Raw genomic sequence first — 25,401 nt, forward strand, 5'->3', positions numbered from 1 at the left:
TCCTCCTTTAAGGAATTCATAATAAATCGCTCGGGCTATTTTTAGGGCTTTAAAAGAGGTGGCGAAGGATAGGCATTTTAAAAACATTTAATAAATCCTGGGTCACAAAATATTTTATATACTATAATTTGAGTACTTTACATAAGCACTTAAATAAACTAACAGAAATGCTATATGAAGTATATTTCTTTCAAAACGGTTTTAAACTGTTTTTGGCAAACAAACATTCTTAATTAATCTTAAATAATCGGCTATAATTTTCGGTTTTATAGTTAATACAAAATTTAGTTTTTAGACGAATATATCAACTAGGAATTTAACAATATTCTTTCATACAAAAAAAAATCAGTCTAATATTTTAATAAACAAAAATATTATTTTGTAAATGAAAAAGAATAAATATATTTAGAACAAATTTGTTGTCCCCTGCAACAGTAAACCAAAACCCACACAACTTTTTCATTTCGACTCTTTTTTCCTTGAAATATTTTGAAAAGCTTATCATTTTGCCAAAGGAAAGGTCAATGCTATTAATTTGTCAAATTAATCTTTAAGGAAATCTTTGTGTAAAAGGGCTTTTAAACGAATACTTGCTTTGAAGAAATCGAATGCTTTTCTTGGGATAACTGCAATTGATTGATCCATATCTAATACACTTTTTATATTCATTGTAAATTTATTTTTTTTTTTATAAAATTTTTTTTATAAATTTTTAGGTTATTTTATTTAACATTTATTAGGATATATGATTATTATATTTTTGAATACATTAATTGATTTGTTTGTACGGTATTATATTTATATTTCTTCTTGGCATAATTTTGGAAAGGAGGCGTTTGGCAGACCGTTTAGAGGTGGGAGGTAACTGGAGAAGGGAGTGAGCTCAGATGGGCAGCTTCAGACATTCGGCCTTCTTAAGCACTTAGTGCACATTAAGTGCCAGGGATTTGGATTGTTTGCTGCCCAGTCGCTTGGCCTCATGCCCAATCCACTGCAGCCCCTTTTCAACATCCAAAAGAGCCTTTCTTTCTTTTTCTTCAACAGCTTCTTGGTCTGCTGCCGAGTTAACTGACACTTACACTTGCACTTTTGAGAAATCAAATGCATTCGCCTTGGGTACGGGCTTGGATTCCTTTTTTGTTCAAGCGATTACCCATTATCAAGAGGCTAGAAAAACGCTTTTCCACTTAACGGAGATTGAAAGAGTGAAAGATTGACATTAAACTGCTACCGATTTAAGAGCGGTTGGATATGACTCAGGTTTAATAAATTAAACAGGACAGAAGTAGAAAAGGATTCTTACAGATTGCAGTCATAAGAGTATTAAAAACGGCTGCAAAAAACATTCTATTATATTTCAAAAATTTTTAAATTGGTCGTGAACCAAAAACGATTTTTTATAAGTCCCCGCACGCATTCAAAAGCACCAAATTCCAAATTCTATTCTTTATTTACCAATCCCAGTCCTCGCAGGCCATTTTATCCCGTTTAGCATTTGTACATTAAACGAATCTTGGTCCAATCACCCTCCGATGGTCCCCGCACTTGTCCCATTTCCCTCTCCACTTCCTCACCGTTGATTAGAGCACGGATAGTGGGCTTTGAGGGATCCTTGGCGAATGCGTTCTTCGCATAGTGCATAACACTCTCATAATCATAGGGAACATTGAAAGTGGTGGTCTGATCCATGGCCATGAACTGCGACCAGTACTTTCTCGGGATATTGTCGTAGTCGATTTTCACATACTCATCGCGATCCGGACGACTTTGCTCGTGAAAAAGTCCCAATAAATGGAGTGTTTCGTGCTGGATAACAGCCGGCATGGTAAGGCATCTCTCATTCAGGACGACTTCGTGGGGGCCAAAGGATAAAGGTTGATAGCCCACTCGAGTTCCACACATATTCGGCGATTTCTTGAAGAACACATATCGTTTTCCTGCGGGAGGAGATCCTTCGATCTCCTCAAACTGAACACAGGTCTGTTCGCCAAAACTCGTCATCGCTGTCCGAACATTGGTCACTTCCTGGTCACTGTAGTCCGTAGATACTCGATAGTATATCTTGTTACCGGGCCAACGTTGAAGTGGCGATTGCAATGCATTACGGGTCTTCGCCTCCGCCTGTTCATCGTCCACATGGATCTCGTTGTAGTAGTTCTCGTAGGAATCAATCCCTTCGGAAGACACCAGGATGGGTCCGAAAACCACCGCCAAAAATATATACCAAACGGTTTGAGGGAACATTTCTTTAGTTTATGACCAAAGTTTAACCGCAAAACCGCTTTTATAGTCTTTTGATTAAAATGTAGTTATCAGTTTTATTTCTGTCTTGAAAATTTTCATTAAATTAAGGTTTTACATACATACATACATGCAGACAATTCAAAGACAGGCAAAACAACTCATTCCTTTCCACCAACATTAAACACTGTGCAACAAAAAATTTATTTATTTGGTCAACAAAGCTATAGTAAAAGCTCGATTTTTTCTAATTAAAGATTAATTGGTTTGAAACAAAATTTAATTGCAAATTCTTTTCGACTCAAAGGGAAAATTCGGTTGCCTTACTGTTTTCCAATGCAAGTTTTTTAAACAACAATTTAACTAAAACCAAATCATTTAAAAATGGTTTACATTTTGTTGCACAATGTTAAGAGCTGAAACACATTTCCAGATAAAAGCCTGCTCTCCATGAACAAGCTCCGTTTTCATGGAGCCAAGTTCGACTTTATCCGCTTACAGACTTATATGGCTAGGGTTGTTAATTAGCATTTGCATAGCTTAGCATAGATACAGTATTTATACGTTCGCAATTGTTTAATGTATGCACATCGAACTGCATTTCAGTACACATTGGTGGCTAGAAAAGTGTTTATGGCTCTAATTTATTGAAATAAATTAATAGCCATCTTTAAATGAGTTACTTTCTCTAGGATTAGTCCGCTTTGATATATGAAAATTCAGCTGTTCTAGAGCTAAAAAATGTGAGTTCTAAATTTCGATAGATGTTTATATTTCAAAATGTATCATTCTTAATTAAGTTTAAAATTGATGGGATTTTCAGTACGCTAGATGTAAATTTTACTTTACTTTTCGAAGATCATTTTTAGCCGTATATTTTTCTAGCCACCAGTGTATACTAACAAGCATTTTAGTGATCTTTAATTCTCCGATTAGCCATTTCGTCAGCAAACGTTGCTAATATATACACATATGCATACGTTGATATCGTAAATTAGGGATTTGCATTTGGGTCATTAAGTTGGTTCTACGTTGCATTGGGTTGAGCCGGTATAGCTCCAGATTTAAACCAATAGTTGATTATTGTTGTTAATTACAGTTTGTATATTTCCAAAACTTCGTTTTCTCGCTCATAGCAAACGCATCACTAATACGTGAGTTGTGGGTGGTGGCCGGTGTTATTTTTTTGTTTTTTTTTTAGTTTTTCTAGGTATTCTGGTTTTTGGATGTTCCGTGGCTTGAGCGTGGTTGCTGCAGCATTGAGGAGGTGCTGGCTTTGTGCCAGATAATTAAAATTAAGCTGCTCAATCACGCCCAGGCTTTTGGTCATATAGTACAAGTACATACAATGTTAATTTAATCATAATTCATACAAAATAGAGTAGCAAGAACACATAATTAATAAAGAAAGTTTCAACAGATTACACAAGCAAAAATTCAAAGACAGCAAATTCATCTCTTGCAGAACTTTTCATTGCGTTGTTTCGGTTATCCGCCTGGTTTTCTTTTATTGGCTTCTGTTTTGTTGTCGTTGTCAGTTATAGTTATCGTTAACGTTAACGTCCTGATCCATCGATTCAGGCACTTTGCTTGCTAACATCACAAATCAGTTTCAAGTCGTTAGTAACGATCTCGTCCTTTTTTTCACTTGTTTCTTCATTCAGCATAGTTTCGAACTCTCTCTCCATCTCTAAATATACAGTAAATAGACGGTAGTCATAGTAGTAGGTATTATTTGATGGATGGCGGGCGGGCAGGCGTTTGATCGATTGCTCCAGCGAGTGATCCAGTGAGCGCTTGAGTGAATTGAGTGCTTGACTCTCGTCCAGTTCTCGTCCCGATTCTCGCCTCTAGTGCAGCTCGATAAACTCGTACAGGGTGGCTGGCACGGTTCCCTCGTAGTGGATGTCATGCTTCTTGATCGTCCGCGCAGCCAAGCACGCCAGCGTTGTGTACTTCATTGGATCGATGATCTTATGCATCGGCGTGGGGGCCAGCAGACTCTCAAACGTCTCGCCAGCATCGTTTTTGGTGTCCTGAAACGACGGAGTCGGGTTAGTAAAATGTATGGGAGTTCTTTCGATACCATACTCACCAAATGAGCTCCTCCCTCGAGCAGGATGTGCGACAGGGGCTCCACATAGGGCTGCATGGTGGCCAGATGCAGCGGCGTATTGCCGGATTCGTCGACGGCATTGGGATCCGCACCCACCTCCAGCAGGGCCTTCGCTAGCGTCACCGAGGGGAACTGGCAGGAGGGATAGCGACCGGCCAGCGTGCCTTCCCGATAGCAGGCGTAGTGCAGGGCGGTCCGGTCGAAACGAACGCGCACCTTCAAGCGGTTCAGGCGGTACAGGGCTCCCATCACCTGGCGACGCATCTCCGGATTGAGGGCATCGGTGTCCAGCAGGGAGCTCAGCAGGCAGCCTATGTGAATGGCACTTATCATGGTGCGACTCAGGGCATTGGGATCGTGGTTACAATCGTGCTGATGCGCCGACAGCAGTGTCGTTGAGGAGGAGGATGATGCGGATGAGGAAGAGGATGATGATGATGATGATGATGATGTGGAAGAGGAAGAGGAAGCCGAACAGGATGGCGATTTGTCAGCTGCCGGCAGCTGCTTCTGCGGGTGCTGCTGGTCCTTCTGCTGCTCCAGCGTGAAGGCCTGACCCCGTTCCACCTCCTTGACCGCCTTGTAGAAGATCGTCAGCATGCCGTCCGCCTCGATGGGTGGCACCACCCGACCCCTGGGCAGAAGGCGTCCCGCCTCCACCAGCATGAAGCTGAAGAGCTCGGCGAAGGACAGTAACGAGGATTGCGTCATCGGGCTGAGTGGCTGTAGGATCTTCTGCTGCATGGTCAGGGCATACGACCAGAGTTCGATGCAGCGGTCAAAGCGTCCAGCATCCGCATAGTGTGCACCCCTGAGAAGAAAATGGAAATTGGTTAATAAAATCTATCAGAAGAATAACTATATTTTTAATAACTAAACCAACTCATTTTTTATTAAGCAACATGGCCTGGGATGTTGTTGAAACATTCCCTTTTTAGGCAATAAACTTAGCTGCACTGATTTGTTTATTATTCTTTTATTCGATTTTAATTAATTTATTTGAAAATTTTAATAGCAGCACTAAGTATCAGTTTGGGTGGCAATTAATTTTAATTTCGCAAATGCTTAAGTTAGTTACAAGTTTGATTGATTTGTAAAAAAAATTTGTTATGTAATAGTTAAACCTTTACAACGATTAAAGAGTATGCTATTAATTCTGACGCAAACTTATTAAACAGTTTGCTTTAGTTGCCAATGGTTAGCCCAAATGCTTTTCTAGGAGTTTGGTTTATTTTACTGACTTACTGACTTTTCTAAGATATTTCACTCACCTGAATCGGATGTAGTAGCTGGTGTCTGGATGGGTGGGTCCCAGAATGCGCTGTCGAATGACCAGAGCCTGCATTCGCATCTCGTCGGGATCCAACACCATCTCCTCCAGTTCCTCCACGCTGGTCACCTCTTTGACCATCTCATAGGCCGGCACTGGTTCCTGGACCTTCTTCTCCAGCGGCGGCACCAGTGACCGTTCTTCGAGCGCCCGTCGCCACAGAGTAAGGGCCGCGGCCATGTCCCGCTTCCGGTCCACATAGGTGGCACCCAGCAGCTCCAGGGCGTGAATCCTCGACTCCCTGCTCACGCAGGGTAATGTGATTAGGTGCTCTACGATGGGCATGTGACCGGTGACACTGGCCGCCAGCAGCGGAGTCATTCCGTAGTAATCCACGTCCATGGTGGCGCCGTGCTTGAGCAGCAGCTGGAGGATCTGCAGGGAGCCCGACTCGGCGCAGTCGTGCAGCGCCGTGTTGCCCTTCACGCTGCATCGATTCACGTCCGCGTTCAGGGAGAGCAGATACTGGGCGATGCGGAAGTGGCCCTTGTAGCAGGCGATCATCAGGCAGGTGTGGCCATGTCGGTTCGCCACCTCAAAGTCTAAGTAGCAAGACCAATGATTAGTATGCTTTCTCATTTACAATTCACAATTTTGTTACTCACCCGCTCCGTGATGCACAAGATACTTGACAATCTCGTAGTGTCCGTCGAAGCAGGCGGCTCTCAGCGGTGTCGAATTCGTCCTGGTGGTGCTGTTCACGTTCGCCCCCCGACGGACGAGCATCTTGACGATGCCCAGGTGACCGGCGGCCGCTGCGCACCACAGCGGTGGGGCGTCCTCGATGGGCTCCCCGTCAAAACTGACCGATCCCACTTGCTCCACATTCGCCCGACACTTTGTCAGAAGGTATTCTACAATGTCGTAGTGTCCGTTGCGGCAGGAGATGACCAGCGGGGTGGCTCCGTTCACTTTTGCCGATATCAGGCTGCCTACTTCGCCGGAACTTTTGTTGTAAAGGGTGGCCTGTAAGCAGACAAACATTGAGTATGTGGGTTATTTTTTTTTTTAACTCAATCTTGAAACTTATGACGAAACACTTTAAAGTGCATTATCAGTGAATTTAAAGCTATTACATTCGTTTAGAATTGGATCGAAGTCAGAAACCAGATAACCTTTAGCTTTTGCTTATCTTTAAATAAGTGTTTATAATAATAATTGAATTTTTGTATTCTGTTAGCAACAGATTGGTTAATATGCTTTAAAACTGCGGTATCAATTTGGATAATTAAAGTGATTCATTTCGGTTTCGACCAATCTAAAAGCGATTTTAACATTCCCCACTCAACTGACGATGTAATTTTTGTTGATTAGGTTAGTCACCAACATTCGACTTCTTGATGCGATTTATAAAAAATTAAATAATAAACAAGGTAAGCCTTATAAATGCATTCCATATCAGACCCTGTGTCTTTCTTTTAATACGCGTTTTCCCCTGATAATGATATTGATCTAAATCACAAACAAATTTCAATTAGAAACAAATAATTTTTAATTGCTTCCAAACAAAATGACGACGAACAAAGCGAGTTGCTGATAGAGCGCAAAAAAAAAAAACCCGAGCCCCCTGAGCAAGAGATAACACATGGGTGGGGAAGGCACTTCTAGTAGAGATATGGCACGAGCAGCAGAGAGACAGAGAAATCGGAGAGATATAGCCAGAAATCAGCTGAGAAATATCATGTCTCTCTTTTCAGTTGCCGCCTAGCAATGCTGATGGATTTTATTGTGTAGCAACCCCTCTTTGCCTCCCATGCCGATTTGAAATTGAAATTCATTTATGTCAAACGTGTTTCATTTTCGCTTTATAGTATGCTAATTATGTTGTTTGCCAACGCGTGCAAGGGGGTCGGAAAGGGAAGTGGTGTTGGTGGGAAGTGGGAGGTGGTGGGGTGGTGGGGTGGAGCTGGTCGCCAGATTGGCTATGACGAATAGATTAAAGCTACAAAGGAATCAACAACAAATAGCATTAAATTTTTCTAAGCATATTCAAATTATCTCGATATTAAAGACTAAAAACTAAAACTTCATTAAAAACTAAATTTAAGATATAAAGTTTAATAATTAATAATAAAACTAATTAGGCGAAAACATAATATTTTGAAAGCAAAAAGATTACAAAAAATATACACCAATGAATATTTTGATATTAGGGTATACAACTACACAACAAATAACTAAGTCCTCTATTAAACATGTTACTGTACTTATTATTTTGTATAAAATGACCTTCTTTATTTCCGTGTACAACTTTTCTATATAAGCAGAAGTCAAAATCAAGGAAACAAACTGCCTTAGGAGAAAACCGTGACTCGACCACATCAGTCCGTCGTCTCTACGACAAAGGCATTTTCAAACCTATCAACCTCAATTTGAGCATTCGTACATATATCGTCCCCCCTGTCACCTAAAAATCACCTTCCTACCACCGCCCCTGTCTGTTTAGAACCAAAAACGAGATAAGCACAAAGAGGAGAACCCAAGATAAAAGATGCCAGCCAAAAAATTGGGTGGACGCAAATGACCTTGTGAACGCCGCACGGCATTTTTTGCTACAGTACAGCCTGCAAAGTTCGAAATAACAATATATGTTGAATATATGAATATATAAAAGTAAATAAAAATTTATGATTTTTATTTTAAGCCCCATTATTAAACAGTATATAAAAATATTGTTATTAATAGAGCTCAAATCAAAAAACATAGGAATATAAAACTTTTTTCAAGTACGAAATGTTGTATTATTATTTTTCAACTATATATATTGATGACTTTAATTCTGACTTCAGATTAATTTTCGCACTGTTTCTGTATAAAATCACTCACAATTATTTTCCCTCTATTTTCTAACAATTTTGGCAGAAGGAAATAGCTTCCTACATGCTGCTCTTGGCCAATTCGCTTTGTCTCGATAATATTGAAATCGTCACTAGACAGCGGCATTCTTTGTCTTGACCCCTTTAAATCCCCACCCCGCCAATCAACGCCTCGTGCGCGTGACAAGGAAAAAATAACATTAAAACAAAAACAAAAACAGAAGAAAGCCGTCAAAATAAAAATAAAGAAACATTTTTGGCACGACTATTAAGCGGAAAACGTATTTTGAAAATAAAAATTATTGAGAAGTCTTTTCGGCACAACAAGTGCAAGCGCAAACAAATTGAACAATGAAAATTACGCATTAATTTTGGATTTAATTCGATGCGAAAGCAAAAGCAAAAATATATTTATGTTACAGCGCCGCATTATCGTCGATTCCATTTTATTGTCTACTGAACTTTTCGCTTTCGCACCCGGGGGGAAATTGATCATCAGCAGCTGTTTTCTTCTTTTCCGCCTTCTGATCAATTATGATTACGACTTTGACAGCAATGAATCATCTTGATGTCTGACTGGTATGGGAATTAAAAAAAAGCTTATATCGGAGAAGAACATATAAAAATAATCTTAAGAAAAATCTACACACTTTGATAAACTACCTCCCCCATATGCGCTTAGAAAATAAAACAAAATATTTACTGTTTATTTTTTATAAAAGCTTTTAACTTTATAGAAAATTTCCTATTTCAATAAATTATTTAGAAAAAAATGTTCAGTTCCAGATATTTTTAATTACAGCGATTATCATTAAAAAATTTAAGCTTCTCGAACTGTTTATGATTCGGATGTGCTGGCATTTATGTCAAAGGTATCAGATATAATGATAAAAAAGGCTTTTTAAATTGATAATGGTATATTAAACCAGGAAGTTTAGCGGTTTACTGTATTAACTTCTGTAATTTCACTAAGGAAAAAACCTTGAAAATGACTTTATTTCAGACCAGTGTCATAGAAATTACTCATTCTGTTGTATCACCGATTTTTCCTTTTCATTCTTCTCTCTCTTTCTGTATATCTTCCTTTTAGCCATTATTTAACCTTGTTACTCAGACCCGAAGCCGAAAAAGCTTCAAACGAAATGAAAAGTCAATCTGGCAATGAAAGAGGGCGGCCCGTGTGGCACAAAAAGCCAGCGGTACGTGAATTGTGGGCGGACCAAAAGGGTGGAGGCGTGGCAGGGGGTGGACTGGGAGGCGGTGGATATAGTGGCAGTAGGAAAAATCGATCAATTGTGTTCAGGTCGCACGACATTATGCTAGAATAAAAGTTATGCCCCGAAAAAAACGGAAATCCAATCAAGAAATTGAACCAAATTATGGGAATTTCTTCACTTGCTAAACGTTTTATTTCGTTTAATTATGCTAAGTAGGTAATGGTTGAATGACAGAATAACAAGTATCAGTGGCAAAGGCAATAATGGTTTTGTATTGGAGAAAATAGACATGTAAACAATATTCAAAAGCTATAATCAAAATTTGAATATGACACTTCCCAGTTCACAATGTGCAAGATTCAAAAGGCAATGCTCATGAATATTTATTGAAAAGAAATGTGTTTAATTCAATAGTAAATAATTTACTTTGCAATAAAAAACCATTAAATCCTCAAGTTTTATATTTACTGAAGTATTATCCGACATTCTCAACTATGCACCCCACCTGCACTAATCTAATATTTATTTAGACCCTAACCAAAAACAACCTGTAGATTTTGACACATGGATGTAATTCATATCTAAGCAAGATTCATTGTTTGTAAACAATCAATTTATTTTACAAAATTTGCATTTGCTATTCTACATGAACAAGTAATTCCACTGAAATTCTTGTTTATTTTTCCACTTAATTTCGTTTCATTGCCGAGACTCAAAATCCCCAAAAACAGAAAAGTTCCCCCACAGAGAATATGAATGAATAGCAAAACAAATACACATACTCTGAAACACTGAATGCAACGGGTCAAGATAATTTATGTTTTTAAATTCACACAATTTACCTTGGGCCAAACAAAAAAAATAAGAAAATTTCACTTCCACAAAAAGTGGAAATAAATTTCTTTTTAATTTGATGTCTGTTTCGCAAATTGGGGAAATGTAAAACAGCAATTTCCCAAGGTAATTTATTGTTTTTGAACATTTCACATATTTGTTCTCGGATTCAAAATGAGAGTGAGTGGAAACACCTTGAGCCCAGTTTACCGCTATGCACAAATGTCAAGCTAAAACGGCCTAAACACTGCCATTAAATTAAGGCAACCACACGAACAAACAAAAAATTGTTCGTTTCCGTGTAATAAACAATAAACAACTTTCCATTGTTGTTGCCAAGCCACTGTTTTTGCCTTTTTGTTGGTTTGTGTGAATTGTTAGTTGGTCGTTTCGCTTTGCGATCAATTTTCTGCTTTGACCGTTCGCTATATACATCGCCGCCCCCCTCTGAACCGCACAGGCATAATTTATTATAATTTTGACATTGAACGAGTTCAATGTCGATGATATGCAAGTAGACAGCTCCAACCTCAAGTTCAGCCGACTTCAGACTTGGTCATCACACTCCAATATAATTCAATTTGGGATGCCGTTCGACCGACCGACCGACCATTCAACTGAACACTGGCCATGTGCGGTACGAAATTCAAAATTCGGTATTCGGGGCTCGGTGTTTGGGGACCGGCATTCAAATCAGTCAAGCCAAGCTCACTCAAATTATTTGGTTTATTTGTTAGCTTAGCCGCGACTGCGCAGTCGGCTCAAGGGTGACAAAAGCCAAAGCTTAAAGCCAAAAATCGGAAACTAGACGCAAACAGAAGCTGCATCCGAGAAAAGCATTCAAAAATAGCAGGAAGAATAGAAACACTGCAAAAAACGTTGGAAATTAAACAAAGCAATTATTTGTTTCTCCTCACAATATCTGTCACTATAAGTTGTTAAATACCTAAGTACAAAAACAGAAAAAGGAATGACTTTTTCTTGATATATTAAACTTTATAATTAAAAAGCCATGAACTCAAACATTAAAAAAAAACCAAGATGGAGAATGACAAAAATATTAAAATAATAGACTGAAAATATATATTATAAAATATAAAATAGTATAATTAAACAGTTTAAAGGAAACTGAAAAAGAGTTCGTTTGGAATTTCAATGGATGTGTGTTCTATTCCAACCGAATATGGTTGAAAGAGATTTCCGAAAACTGTGGATTTTTTCTTTCAGTGCAATAGTCTGAACACGTCAATATCATCAGACTGCGCAGACGCAGCATCATCACAACATCTTGAGGTCAACGGTGCTTTTAACGGAGCATCTCTGATGTGAGAAAAATAAAACTGGTTCAACAAAAGGGTGCACATTAGAGCACTGCCGGCAGTGTCAGGGTCAAGGCTGTTTGAATGTCTCACTGGTGTTTGGATAAACGGAAAAAAACTAATTAATTAAATGAAGCGTGGAAAATTTAAGAAGACGCCCTCAGATTTCGATTAAACGAAGCTCTTATTATAAGGCACCCGCTCGTATATCGACGGTTTTTGTTTTTATCTAGGTTTTGTTGGGAGATAGGACTCTTAAGGGAGCTCGTATTTCGCTTGGCAAACACAGATAACAGATGGGGATTGAATTCGGAAGATAAGTATACTGCTACTATATGCACTGTACAAACTCTTCCTCATCTTTGTTGTCGACAGCGGCATCTCTCCTTTCAGATTAATGGTTATACGAGTATTTCAAAAATTTTTTTATAGGAGCCGTTTTGTTGTTTTAGTTAATCGTGCGATGAACTTGACAACTTGGATCGTAGAACAAAACAATGTTGCAAGTAAACAAACAAAAGCAAATAAAGTGGTGCTTAAGTGGGGTCGGAATGTCAATACCCTACTGATATATTGGGTTCTACTACTGTCATAACAAAAACTACAAATGCTCTGGCGGAAGTAAGTTAACTTAATAATAACTTAATAAACATAGCAAAGTATTGCAAACAAAGAAACAATTTTTTAATACTTTACTAGAACAAATCATTGACCTGATAGCGCTTCAAATTTTTTTGCCCACCTCCCCTTTGTCTTTCGTTCTCCTTGTAGATCTTTGTTGGCATCGTAAATAGTTGAGATGGGCGATAAAAATGCACTGAGCGAAATATTAATTACCTATAAGTGTCTGCGTTTCTAGGTTGTTCAATTGACAGTCATGGTTAATTACGCGGGTTGTTAAACCTCAAATCCGGATGTCACCTTCAGGAAAATATAATTGCTTTTTGAATGATTATTTATCTTTATTCTCTGTTTCGTTGCCTTACACTTGGTACATATTTTGTTTGGCCAAAAGAGGTCAGAGAATTTTACGACACTAAAAACTTCTGGCATTCCACATCATTGGTTACGGAATGCTTCCTACTAGACAACTCAGGGTAGATTTTGTTTTACCAATTCTACTAGGTCTAGATCAGTAGCTTATTTACTTTAACAATTGTTAAGCTTTCGTTATGAATACATTTGGTTTTAAATATTGTTTACTTATTCAAAGCTTCACATAACGAACCGCTATGATGCAACAACTGTTCCAACTTACATATATAACAAAAAGCGTTTAGAGGCGGCCAAATGTTTAGCTTAATTAAGAAGTTCTACTCGAGTATTTGGCAACTTGTTTTAGCACTTCCTAATGCCAAGTTTTCCTCTATATAGAGATTGCATAACGGTCAAAAGCTCGCCAAAAGTTGCAAAACCATTCTTGAGTTTCAAATATGGACAGACGGGTCGAAGCAAAGTTTCTTAATTGCTTCACATTCAATAGCGGAATTCTAATTGAGTTTCTGCCAGTGCACAGACCAAAACAAAAGCCAACAAATTAAATTCAAGAGTAAAAAAAAAATATTCAGGCTTCTCTGGTGAAGAACAAAACGCACGACGATAAAGCCAATGAACGCTATCATTATATACAGACAAACAGAACACGCATTGAGTTCAAACTTGGGCTTTGTATCTACGTACGTTTCCCGCTCTTCGGCTTCAATTGTATTGTTATCTTTGTTGCTGTTAATTGCCCATCCTCGTTTGGTGTTATTTGTTGGTCAGATGGTTCTGTATACTTTGTACAAAACAAGTAAAGATACAGCTGCAGTTTAAGATATAATATAGAAATAAATAAACAAAATAAATAATTTTTTTTCCGTTTCACCCTTAAGATTTTATAAATTGCTAATATTTCTTAGACTTATAAAATAAACCAAAAAAAAAGTAAATTTAAAATAAGAATTTAAGACTCGAATCTACATTAAAGTTTTAATTACTTTCTAAATTTTAAACAAATATTTAATTTCTATTTCTAGGACCAGCAAACAACGCTTATTTCTTCGAGTGTGCCTGTTTATGTACTCAATGATGTGGGTAAATATTCTCGTACTTACAGAGACCAATGGCCACAAAGCCAGCGGATGACAAAGACCACATCCACATCCACATCCACATCCACAGAGAATCGGAGTCAAAGCAAACCAGCAAGATTGGCTCTGACCTTACACACACCATTGAAAACTAATAATCAAGAAGCAGTTAAATGGCAAGCAAGTAGAAAAATAAAAGAAGCAGGTCCCCAAGCTTAAACCCAAAGCTTTAACTTCACTCGGCTCAAACAATATCGAAAAAAGACAAGAAAAAACGCAGACAACATTTTCGCATTTTGAGGTTACTCAAACAAACCACAAACGGCAAAACGAGTAAATTGCAAGGCACAAGAATCAACCTCAACCCCAAAAAAAAAAGAAACAGCTGTTGACCAACTCAAAATTCAGTTTTTCGGTTTTTGCATAAAGTCAAACGAAAAACGAATAGCGCTCAGAGGAAAACCAATAACAAAGTGTACATCGAATTATCTTGATTGTTATGCCTTGGCAAATGTTTTGAAAACGCTCGAGAAACGCTGATTGGAGTGTTTCTTTGAAAAAAAAACGTTTTCTTGAATTCGAATGGTCTTTTTTAGCTTCGTTTTGCATGTAATTAAAATGATCAAGTAACAAAAACTACTACAAATTTAATGAGACTTAAGTGAGAATAATTAATCAGTTTTGGTTAATTGCCTATCGTTACAAGGCTTATCAATAATGACCAATTTTAATAAAATGAATGGGTAATGGTTACTCGAAAAGTAAAGACACAGTAGTGAAAGACATAAAGTTAAGATTAAAAACTTGTTTTATATCAAATAAAGCTACATTTGTTATTTGTACGTAGCTTAAATGGTATCACGATAAGATGATTGTTTTGCTTAAAATCCAGATAACGATTCTAGAGCACTGAACCCTAGCGCTTTAAAGGTGAAACAGTAATTAAGTTAATTTAAACCTGTTTCAGTAGAAATTAGTCATTGAACCTTAGATTCGTTCTTGATTAAAAACTGGCCCAAAGGTTAGGGTTTACAAGCTCGTTGAAATGCGAATAAAACTCATAACAATTTGAATGCTTTGAAACCGGACTGTTACCTTTAATTTGTTTATGTAAGTAATAGAAAAGTAAAGCTGGCACGTGCCAAGAAATTTTCTATAAATAATGACTTTATGGGCATTAAACTACACTCGCTGCGACAGCTCTGACATAACGGGAATATACACAATGTAATAATATTCTTATAGCCAGTTTGTATAATGATAAAAAGGTTTTAGCAACGTAGGTCTTTTGACAGCCTCAATATATTAAATAGATTTCATTCTGCAGGTATACATTTTCTAGAAACTTCTGTTTCTTTTGTCCTCTTCTATTAACGAGTTTCTATAAAGCTTCAAAAAAGTTTCATAAAGTTATCTAGCGATCTTCAAAGTTGGTCTAGTTCCCCTTATCCACCCTCATCAATCATTCGATCTGGCCCCATATCACGTAGAGCCAAGGAAACCCAACAAAGTGGGGAAAAAACAAAAACGAAGGGGAAAGAGAAAGAGAAAACCAAAAAAAGAGAAGAAGAACGAAGAAATATTTTGTTGCTGTGTGTACTCAACTCTAAGTGGCACTTCAACTTCGTGTACGGCATCCAACTCTTCGGTGAGGTGTTTCACTTTTTTATTTTTGCTGTGAGCAGCGGAGTCAGTCGTTGGGGTGGCGAAGGGGGCATTATCTTATTTTTGGAACAAACATAAACAACGGCCAGCAAGAAAAACCAGTTCTATGGGGCGAAGGCTAGAACATGTTGCACGTCGGTACCGCCAAGCAGGTTGCCTCGCAGCCTCTCCCTCATTCGCATTTGGAGCATTGAGTGCAGCAGCCCATACACAAAAAGCTATTTCGGGGCACTCGTCAGCACATATGTATTCCGTATTCTGTATTTACATTATATTTATTTATTCCATTTGCAGGGGACAACAACAAACGCCCGCTTTCCTTTCCCCTCGCTCCGAATCCAAAAACTCACACCCCTTGAATGACACATTTCCAGGGTCGAGCCCCGTCTGTCAGGAAGTTTGATGAAGCCAACAATAACCGAAAACGAACAGGAATATCAAGCTTGTGATACACTGAGCAAAAAGAATAAACATGATAGTTTTAAGCTAAAAATATATTTTCCTTTGTGACGTTTAAACTTATGTTCTTTGCAGTTTTTGGGCAATATTAAAAAACAATTAAAAATTATAATTAATCCTTTTGAATTATTGTATAAGAAAATCAAGACAACTTAAAGATTATTATTTATTTAACATCATAACACTACACGTATAACTTATTAATAAGCCCTTGTATAAAGGCTTTTCGATTTTTTATATTTTAGAGTTTTTAGTGCAATCCAGTTTTAAGAAACTATCAACTCTTAACAACTTATTACCTATTTTATTGAACTTAATGTTAAGGTAAGGTAAAACTTTTTTTTTGTGTAGAGGGTCGAGCCTTCCGAATTGGTGTGATTGAACGCTTTCAAGGATAATTGTCAACAGCAGCGGCTGCAGGAGGAAGCCGAAAAGCAAAAAACAAAGCCGGTGGAATGGCTCTTTGTTCTCTCCGATCAGCATAATAATAATTTCAATAAGCAAAGTGCGTTCGCTTGTAGGCGTTGCTGGGGGCAGAATCAGTTTAACCGAAAGAGAGGGGCATACGGGTGGAGAAAGAGACGGGGCGACCTGCTCCGCCAAGTGACAATCGCGGAAGTAAACTGCCGCTGACGACGTGATTTCAGCTGTTAAAATTCGCTGTCGTTATTAACGTGTTCCACGGCAACGTGGCCCAAATGCAAAAACAACAATCAAATTAAATGGTTAAAAATACTTGCTACGCATTTGGAGCAGTCATCGGCAACAGCCACAAAAACAACACAAGTAATAACAAACAGCGAGTGTCTGAGACGATAAGATAAACCCGCCAAAGGAAATGAATCAAGCTTGGTGGAAAATGTGAGAACCAAAGAAAACCAAACTATATAATAAACAAAGCATAGGCTATGTAGGTTAATACTAATTTTTTTATGAATCATATCCTTAATTTGCTTTAAAGATCTTCAAAATACACTTCAAAATAAAATATTAAAACTTCATTTTGACCATGCAGTAGACAAACATAAATAAGACAAGTTTGACAATTTAAACTCCTCTTTTCCGAAACAGAAATCAAATTTACTTTTTTTTTAACTATTATAGTGTTTTGTATAATGTATTTTGTAGTGATGATAATGTTGCATAATTTAAATGGATTTGCCAGAATCTTCTTTTCAAATAACTTGTGATTAAAAAGATTTCTTCATTTCGTAATTGAGGTTGTATATCTCAAAAAAATAGTTTTTAATCTTAGCACTGAATTTTGCTTGGCAAAATAACATTATACAATGAGAATAATATCAGTTTACTTATACGGCCCTCGGCTTACAAATTGCAATGTCAACAAGAAGTATTTTTAATTGCTTAGGCATACAATATACGTAGTGCATTGGTGGGAAAGTGTTTTTCAAAAGAGAATTAGTCCAGCTAATTTACATATCCCTCGGCTGAACCAATTTCCATGTCACGTATAATTTGCTGATATGCGAGGCCCAAGTATATACAAAATATGACTGTGCTAAACTTAGAATCAAACACACACCAATGGGACTTGCACAGTCGTACTAAATAATAAACACCCACGAGTATTAAACAATGCAAAAACGGGGGCCAAGCGAGGCTTCAATGCAACAGCGCCATTTGCAGCCAGTTTCTGTCTTTGTTTCTGTTGCTGCCGTTTGTGTTTTCTACTTAATTTCTGTTTCTATGGCGGTGTGTGCCAATGTCAAGCTGCCTCTTTGGATGCCAGGCCGAGCCGAAGCTTAAGCCCAAACCCAAGAACTTTGGTTATGCAAAGCGTCTTGCAGTCGCAAGCAAAAGTTTCCGATTCGATACGCCCACAAACACGCCTGGCCGAAACATATGTATTTGTTATTGTTTTGCGTCAAAACAAGGCATGTGGCTAGTTTGTAGCTACAAAATAGAATTTAGTAGATAAAAACATTTTGTTTGTCCAAATTCATTAAAAAATTTTAAAGTATCTGTTGCAATAAAAGGCAGACTCCGATTTTTTTTTAAAGGGAGTTCAAGTTTTTGGAAATCTTTTTTTCTGACCTTTAGAATTAAGCAAAAATTGTTTTGTCTTGATTATAATGTATTAATTTTGAGTTTGATACAGTTTAATAAATACAGCATTTTTGGACCTGCTTCATTAAATTGAAGTATTTATTCAAAGAAATTTGAGTTTCACGTACGCGAGAGCGGCCAAATAATTTCACGGCAAAACAATACTGTATCCCAAATGTAAAATTTTGTTCGGCAAATTGTAGATCTTCCCATGCAAATTCGAAATTTTAAGTTAATTTTTAAGTAAATTTCTAATATGTATTTTTAGTTTTAATAATTTTCCATAATTTTCACATCATTTAGCTTCTTTCTAGCCAGATTTAAATAATGGTCCCAACAGCACAGTTGGAGAACATGCGCGTGTTCGGCTTAGCAGAGAGCGCTTGTGTGTGTGAGTGCTTGTCAGTGAGCGAGAGAATTTTATTGATTAGTCACAAGGCTAAATAAACTGCCGAGTTTGTTGAGCAGCTGAGATTTCTAACAACAATCAAAATAAGAATATCGCAACTTTCCAATTGGACAGACCAGTGCAGGTGGAGTGCCAATTCGCCAAACGAAACTCACCTTCAATTGCGCCAAATTATTGTCCCTCGCTGCGTTGAAAACAATGAATTTGTAATCCATTTTTGTGAGTCAATAAACTGGCATAAATGCTGCAGAAACTCGCTGGCTGAAAATTATTTAATTTCCTTATTGTTTGGCGGTGAAAAAGATTATTTTTTATTTCGTTTTGCTTCTTTCTCCGCCTTTGTCAAGAGAGAAAGAGGGACAAAGAGAGCGAGTGGGAGTGGGAGAGCGTCGAGATTCTTGAGGATGCTGTTGTTGTTGTTTTTGTTTTTTTTTTCTGCCCCTTTTCCTAGTAATTTATTTTGATGTGTGGTCGATTTTCTGCACAAAAGAAGAACTTTCCAACCGAGCGAATATATAATATGTAACGACTGCGTTTTGGCCGTACTTTTTATTGCTTCCGTGTCTTCCTGGCAATCGTATTACATATCGTTTTGCGCACTTTTCATTCGCCTTTTATATTTTGGTTTGCCTAGCCCTCAGGAAGACGAAAATTTCTTTCTTAACTGCGTTTTGATTTTGTTTCCGGGTCGTTTGATACCTTAATTTTTGATCTCTAGGGCTAGGGTTACTAGAGCATTAAACACACTATTTTCCGATTCGATTCGTTGCGATTCCACACCATTCAGCACAAACTCAAATCAAAAGCCTTCCCGAGTTTTTCGAAAACTCGTCCGACAGCCAGGAAAGCAGATCGATGGTCTGAAGAAACTCTTGGAAATCGCACACGAAGAGGCGCGCTGTTTGAACCGTCCCGCCCGCGATTTTCTGACAAATTAAATACAAATAATTGTTTAAAATCAGAGGTGGAAGAAAATCGATGGGAATATCGATGTATTCGATTTTTCTCTAAATATCGATCATATCGATGTTTAACTGGAACCATCAGCTTGTAACCATCTCTAACGTTGGTGCACACTGTTAACTTAACCCTTCAGTTTTTGCAAATTTAGCCTGGTTCTAAGCCTTTTGTTAACACCATCTGTTAAAATTCTTTATTTCTACCAAAAACAGTTTATTATTTAACACCACTATTGTTAAAAATGTAAGCAATTTTAAAAATGTCTTAATGTAAATTTTACAATTACCTTATAAATAAAAAATTTACTTTGATCACAATAATAAATTTGTTAGTGTTAAAGTTGAATAAGAAGTGGTATTCCTACAGCCAGGGTTGAACCTTATGAATAAATAAATAAATAAAATAGGGGAGTTCGGTTGAAAATTCTACTAGCTAATTATGAAAGTGCACGCTTTAATGTTAGGCCTGCACAATCTTAAATGAAATAAAAAAAGGGAGTATATTGTGTTCTGTTGAAAAACTTACTAGCTAATGATAGTTACTAACAACGAGATATAAAATTCAACAATTTCGCTTAGTGTAAATCGTCTATTCTACTGGGTTATGTAACAAGCAGCAATAGTCAACAGGCGCGTACCTCCGCATTGACAACTGCCAAAAGGAAACTGCTATGAAACTATGACGTTAAGATTTGAATTTCTTAGATTTAATTTTATAACAGTTTTTAAACTAAATCTACAACTTTTGATTGAAGTTTTATCTATTTTCAGATACTATTGTGTATTGCAGCTGTAGTCGTTCAATATTTAAATGTCCTCTGCCCGAGCCTGTCCTTTTTGTATGCCTGTTTCTATAGAAATCGTTGTATTGTAAAACTATCTTAATTTGGTTTATTGCTGCCCAAGTTGTTCCTTAAAAATAAAATAAAATTAAATTATTTAGTTTTTGTGTAATAACAAACGCAAATTGTGAGTATTTTATTTTACTTTGGTTTATTTTATTGAATTTATTCCATACAATTTCATATGCATTTTGTTTTTTTTTGTCATTAAATCATAAACAGTTACATTGTTTTACATTGTACATTTGATTATGTTTTACTTAATATGTATTATTAATTTTAGTTCATGTTTGTATATTTCTTGTTGTATATATTTAATATGGTTATGTTTATTATGCATATGTGTGTGCTTGATTCAACAGAAAATTTTCAACAAACTGAAAACAATTGTTTATCGATTAGTTATATATTAAACGGATTAATCTTAATTTTCTGTTTCCCTTGAATAATGATTAATCATATTGTATACAATAATTAGTTAAAGCTACAACTTAGTGCGCATTCTTGTACTTTACCAACAACTACAACAAAAGGTATGACACATAAACAATAACAAAAATGTTGATCGTATTTTAACAACAACGAATATATAAAATAATCCTGTTAAAACATTTGTTGCTAAACAAAGAAAATGTAAAAGTTTTTTTTTTCAATAATTATTTTTTTTTTGCTTTTACTTTTACCATTTTTTTTATATCACAAGTTAAAATTTTGATTATTGTTTGGTCAATTTTATTATATTTATAGTTCTTGTATATATGATATATGATATTAGGTATGTGTGTAAATTATTTACATAAGAAAATATTCTAATAGCATAATTTAATAAACATATTTCCGTTAGTTTCTCATATAAATTGGTCTAGATAATCAAGTCATGGTGTTCCATTAAATTGGGTTTTAGTTTTTGTGGTGAGGAATTGGTATGGGTTCTGATTTGGTATACAGAGCAGTACTAACGAGTCGAGAGTGATATTTGTATAAATATAGTTAAAAATAGTTGATTTTTTAGGAGATTACATAGAAATTCGAGTTAGTTGCATGCGTTAAGTTGAGAATTTTTGTATTGTTTAGAATTATAAATCGTTTTTATATTTAAGAAATATATTTATATGAAGATCGTAGCGATGTGGTGGCCTGTCCTGAGTGGTAAGGGATATATATTTTTCGATATGGTACTTTGGATTATATATTGAGAAAAAAAAAGTGAACAAATTTTACAAATTTTAGAAAATTGTTTTAATCCCACAATTTTACGAAATAAAACAATTTAAAGAAAGACTTGTTGTGTTATTTTTAAAACAACTTGCAAAATAATTACCTATTGGAAAATGATCTGTTTTTAAAACATTATTATAAGAGATATGCTTAATAAACAAAGGTCTTGACTAAGAATTGCAAAAGATTGCTCTTACTTATTGGAAAAAGGCTCAAATCCTGATCGTTGAGATATGTAAATAGTTCCCATCCCCTAAAAACTTTCGCTATTTCCCACACAACATGTTGTGATATGTAAATTGGCTAATTCTATTCCCATAGCCACGATTACAGTCCACCACATCGTCGACGATCTCCTCGTTTGAGCTTCCACATTCCAGTTTCGCATTTAGTCGCAGGTGAGTATTAAGCATGGCTGAGCCCAACGAGCAATCAGACCATCGACTCTCTGACGCGGCCCTTTACCTGTAAATTAGTTTCGAGAGACACTGTATTTTCGGATATACTCGTATCTGTGTGGGTGCACATGTGCTTGGGACCTCTAGACGTAGGTGGTGTAGGGGGATTTGCACATGGACAGACGAGCGTGCGATATGTCGGGATTGGATGATGGGCTGCCATCAGGTGCCTCTTCAGTTTCGATTGCTTCTCCGTTTGTGCCTCCCTCCGTCCCTCTGGGTTATGGTGAAAATACGCGCAGGGATCGCAACAAAGTGGCCAGCACATTGGCCAGACACTCGGCCTGCAGGGCCAATTGCCCGGCTCCAATGGGTCCGATCTCCACGCCCACCAACTCCCTGAAACTGCTGGCCACGTCGTGAACCTTGAGCACAATATTCCGCGTTTGCAGGGGCGCCGATGTGTGTCTGGTCATGTCCTGGGCCAGCTCGGTGATCCTCCGAATGGCCGTCAGACAGGAGGTGAGGTGCTCGGGCAGCGTTATCAATGTCATGTCCGACATGGAGGCCACCAGGAACTTACTGGCCGTGACCAGGGCCAGGGTCTGTTCGGTTAGCTCGTTTCTGGCCCGCTGGAATTTCTCCTCGTCGATGGAGGTGCCACCGCCGGCCGCCTGGGCCACTGAACACTGGGCGGCCACCTGGTCCAATTTAATGAGCAGCCCCGCCATGGCCACGTCCGTTTTGGCCAAAAGCGCCTCGCCGTCAATGAGGTGACCATTCTTGAGGAACAATTTCTCGCCATGCAGCTGCTGCGGTTTCTTGGGTAGCATGGGTAGGGTTCCATTGGTCTGGTTGAGGTGGGGCAAACGAACGGTGGCCGGTATGGGTGGTGAGTAGTGGGCAGGTGGTGCAGATCCGGGTGACGAAGTACTCGAAGGTGGATTCACATTCACCCCGTTCAGGGGACGCGGCCGATTTGCGATGGGCGGCAGCGGGGGTTTCTTGGGGCCACTCACCATATTTGTGGTTGCGTTGCTCTGGTTACCGTTCCCCTCCAGCGTAGGACTTCCCCTCGGCGGCAGTTGTGGGGGACAGAGTTCCCTATCTCGTCGCTCCTGCGGCTGCATCACTGGGCTGGCGGCAATCCTCACCTGCTTTTTGGGCGAGTAACGCTGCAGGAGCTCCGCACTTTTCGGTGGCCTCGCCGGCGGTGGCGACAGCTGCTCAGCGGTTGGTGTCCTGGGCGGCGGCTGTAGTTCCTCGGCCTCCGGCAGCTCTTCCTTCTTGCTGGTGGGACAGCAGCTGAATTTGCTCTTCCGCTCCACGGTGGCATATTCGATTACATGGGGCGAGTGACTACTGCTGCCGTTGTTTCCATTGGCCACCGATTGGAAGAACTCGCGCTTGGCCTGCACCGAATTGCTATAGAGGCACTCCGTTTCCGGGGGCACGGGAGCCACTGGCTGCTGCTCCAAATTCGGCGGTGGTGGTATGATGAACGACATAATCTCCTCGGGGGTCAGCTCCTTGGCGGGTGTGGCCTTCTGGGTGGGCGGTGCCACCATTATCTGCTGCAGGAAACTGTCCAGCTCCTCGGCCTTGCCCTCGAATCCCTTGGGCGGAGCGGCATTCATCAGGGACAGCGAGTCCAGCTCATCGGGTGTCTGAGGTGGCGGAATGGCACGTAGATCTATGAGATCCGTATCGGTTTCTATGAAGGTGTCCTCCCTCACTTCGAAGCCATAGATCTCGGATAGCTGGCGGGCAGCCACATCTGTGTCGGCTGTTGCCGCATTGCTAATCTCCTTCAGCTGCTGCAGATACTCCCGCAGGTTGTAGTCCTTGGTCTCCGCCCCAAAATGCGTGCCATCGGGGCTGTGTAGCCCGAAACTGCTCCTCTGTGAGAGTTGCTGTTTGACTGGTCCTGCTACTGCTACTGCTCCTGCTACCGATCCCGATACCGATCCCGGTCCCATGGTGCCAGCTGCTGCCTGGAGCAGCATCATTTGTGGCCTCCTGGCTGTCGGCGATTGTGCCGGCGAGGCCACCGACTCCGAATCACTCTCGCTCTGCGAGAAATCGGTGCCCAGGGCCTGCAGATCACTCAACAGCTGACTGAAGCCATTGAGCTTCCTCTGCGGTCGCGGACTGGAGGTGCTGCACAGACTGGGCTTCCGCTTGGGCGTGGCCGGGGTGGCAGGAGCGGATGTGGACACTGGTGCGGTCTCTGGAATGGCGTTCAAGCCCTGCGTTATGCCACTCAGCTCGTGGTTAATCGTCTCGGCCAGCAGTGTGAGCGAGTCACTGTGTTTCAGGGGATGTCCGGCGGGAATGGCCATTCCTGGGCCCAAAACCAAGCCACCCTGCGACTCCTCCGTGGAGGAGACCTTACTGCTGTTGAGACTATCGCAATCGGAGTCGAACTCTAGCATGGCCACGCCACCGCCACCGCCACCGCCTACGCCCTGCTCCTGTTCGCTCAAGTACTGCTCGGAGGTCTGGACCAGGTGCTGCAGCTCCTGCACCCTCCGCAGCACCTGCTCGTTCTTGGCCTCCAGCTTCTGGCTGCCGGAGTGGCTGCGTCCCTCGCAGTAGTTGCTGCCACTGCTGTCGCTCAGACCGGAGTCCTTGGCCGCCTCCTCCAGCAGCTCGGTGGCCATCACACTGTGCAGATCCAAATCCATGGCGTAGGGCAGCGATGGGGTTGCCTGCACCGAAGGCTGATGCTGCTGCTGCTGCTGCTGCTGCTGGAGCTGACCCCTCTGACCCACCAGCGGATGGTAGGGCGGCGCCATCAGGAAGTTCACGCTGTGCGCACGCGTGTGGTAGGGCAGCAGGTAGCTCCATCCCGCTGGCAGCACTGTGTGCTGCGACAGAAAACCGGGCGAGTTGTCCTCGTCGTTCGGATCACGCTCGCGCAGAATATTCAGCGTGTTACCTGCAGTCGGAGCAAAATAATCGTTATAATAAAAGGTAGTGTGTATATCTTTGCAGATCTAAAAAATTCACTTTTATGCACTTTAAAAAATTAATGAGTATTTAAAAACGTACTTCAAAGAACATTTGGAGACCATCATACAAATGTGAAACATTTCAGAAGGAAATAACTGCTATTTCGATTTTGATGCGTATTTGTTTAATGGTTTTTGATATTCAGCTTTGATTATTATAAAATTTAAAATATATTTTTCAAGTCGTTAAATATTATAGGTGTTACAAAAAGTTAATTAAAGTTTTTTATTATTTATCTTTTAATTTTTGGACCTTTTCTTTAATATCTATATTTTATAAAGCTTTAATTTTTGAATTTTACAAAATGGATATATCTTGGAGTTTAAGTGTGTTTATTAAAAAACAACGATACTATACTTTATGTTTATTAACTTTTCCGATTGTTCCCAAGCTTATCATCGAAACAAAAAAGATTTTCTGAAAT

The 25,401-nt window shown here is 39.1% G+C and overlaps 3 protein-coding genes across 4 annotated transcripts in view; all 3 read right to left on the reverse strand.

The window, feature by feature from the left end:
• Window positions 1-797: 797 nt before the first annotated feature.
• Window positions 798-3,216, reverse strand: LOC108135002 (low choriolytic enzyme). The gene has a single exon (XM_017255539.2). It carries the CDS (start codon window positions 2,242-2,244, stop codon window positions 1,489-1,491), a length of 756 nt encoding a protein of 251 aa, XP_017111028.1. The 5' UTR covers window positions 2,245-3,216; the 3' UTR covers window positions 798-1,488.
• Window positions 3,217-3,321: 105 nt separating this feature from the next.
• On the reverse strand, window positions 3,322-19,486 carry LOC108134994 (protein fem-1 homolog CG6966). The gene is made up of 5 exons (XM_017255530.2): window positions 18,701-19,486; window positions 6,293-6,653; window positions 5,629-6,229; window positions 4,337-5,168; window positions 3,322-4,277 (listed from the first exon to the last, which is right to left on the reverse strand). The coding sequence occupies exons 1-5, from the start codon at window positions 18,758-18,760 to the stop codon at window positions 4,092-4,094; spliced, it is 2,040 nt and encodes a 679-aa protein (XP_017111019.1). The 5' UTR covers window positions 18,761-19,486; the 3' UTR covers window positions 3,322-4,091.
• Window positions 19,487-21,094: 1,608 nt separating this feature from the next.
• LOC108134762 overlaps window positions 21,095-25,401 on the reverse strand; it is a 33,062-nt gene continuing 28,755 nt past the window's right edge. For both annotated transcript variants that reach the window (XM_017255217.1, XM_017255210.2), the window contains exon 10: window positions 21,095-24,903. In XM_017255217.1, the coding sequence (XP_017110706.1) occupies window positions 22,244-24,903 (2,660 nt within the window). In that variant the 3' untranslated portion in view covers window positions 21,095-22,243. The remainder of the gene's footprint in view (window positions 24,904-25,401) is intronic.

The sequence above is a fragment of the Drosophila elegans genome, unplaced genomic scaffold (genome assembly GCF_018152505.1).
Source record: "Drosophila elegans isolate 14027-0461.03 unplaced genomic scaffold, ASM1815250v1 contig_476, whole genome shotgun sequence".
Lineage (NCBI taxonomy): Eukaryota > Metazoa > Arthropoda > Insecta > Diptera > Drosophilidae > Drosophila > Drosophila elegans.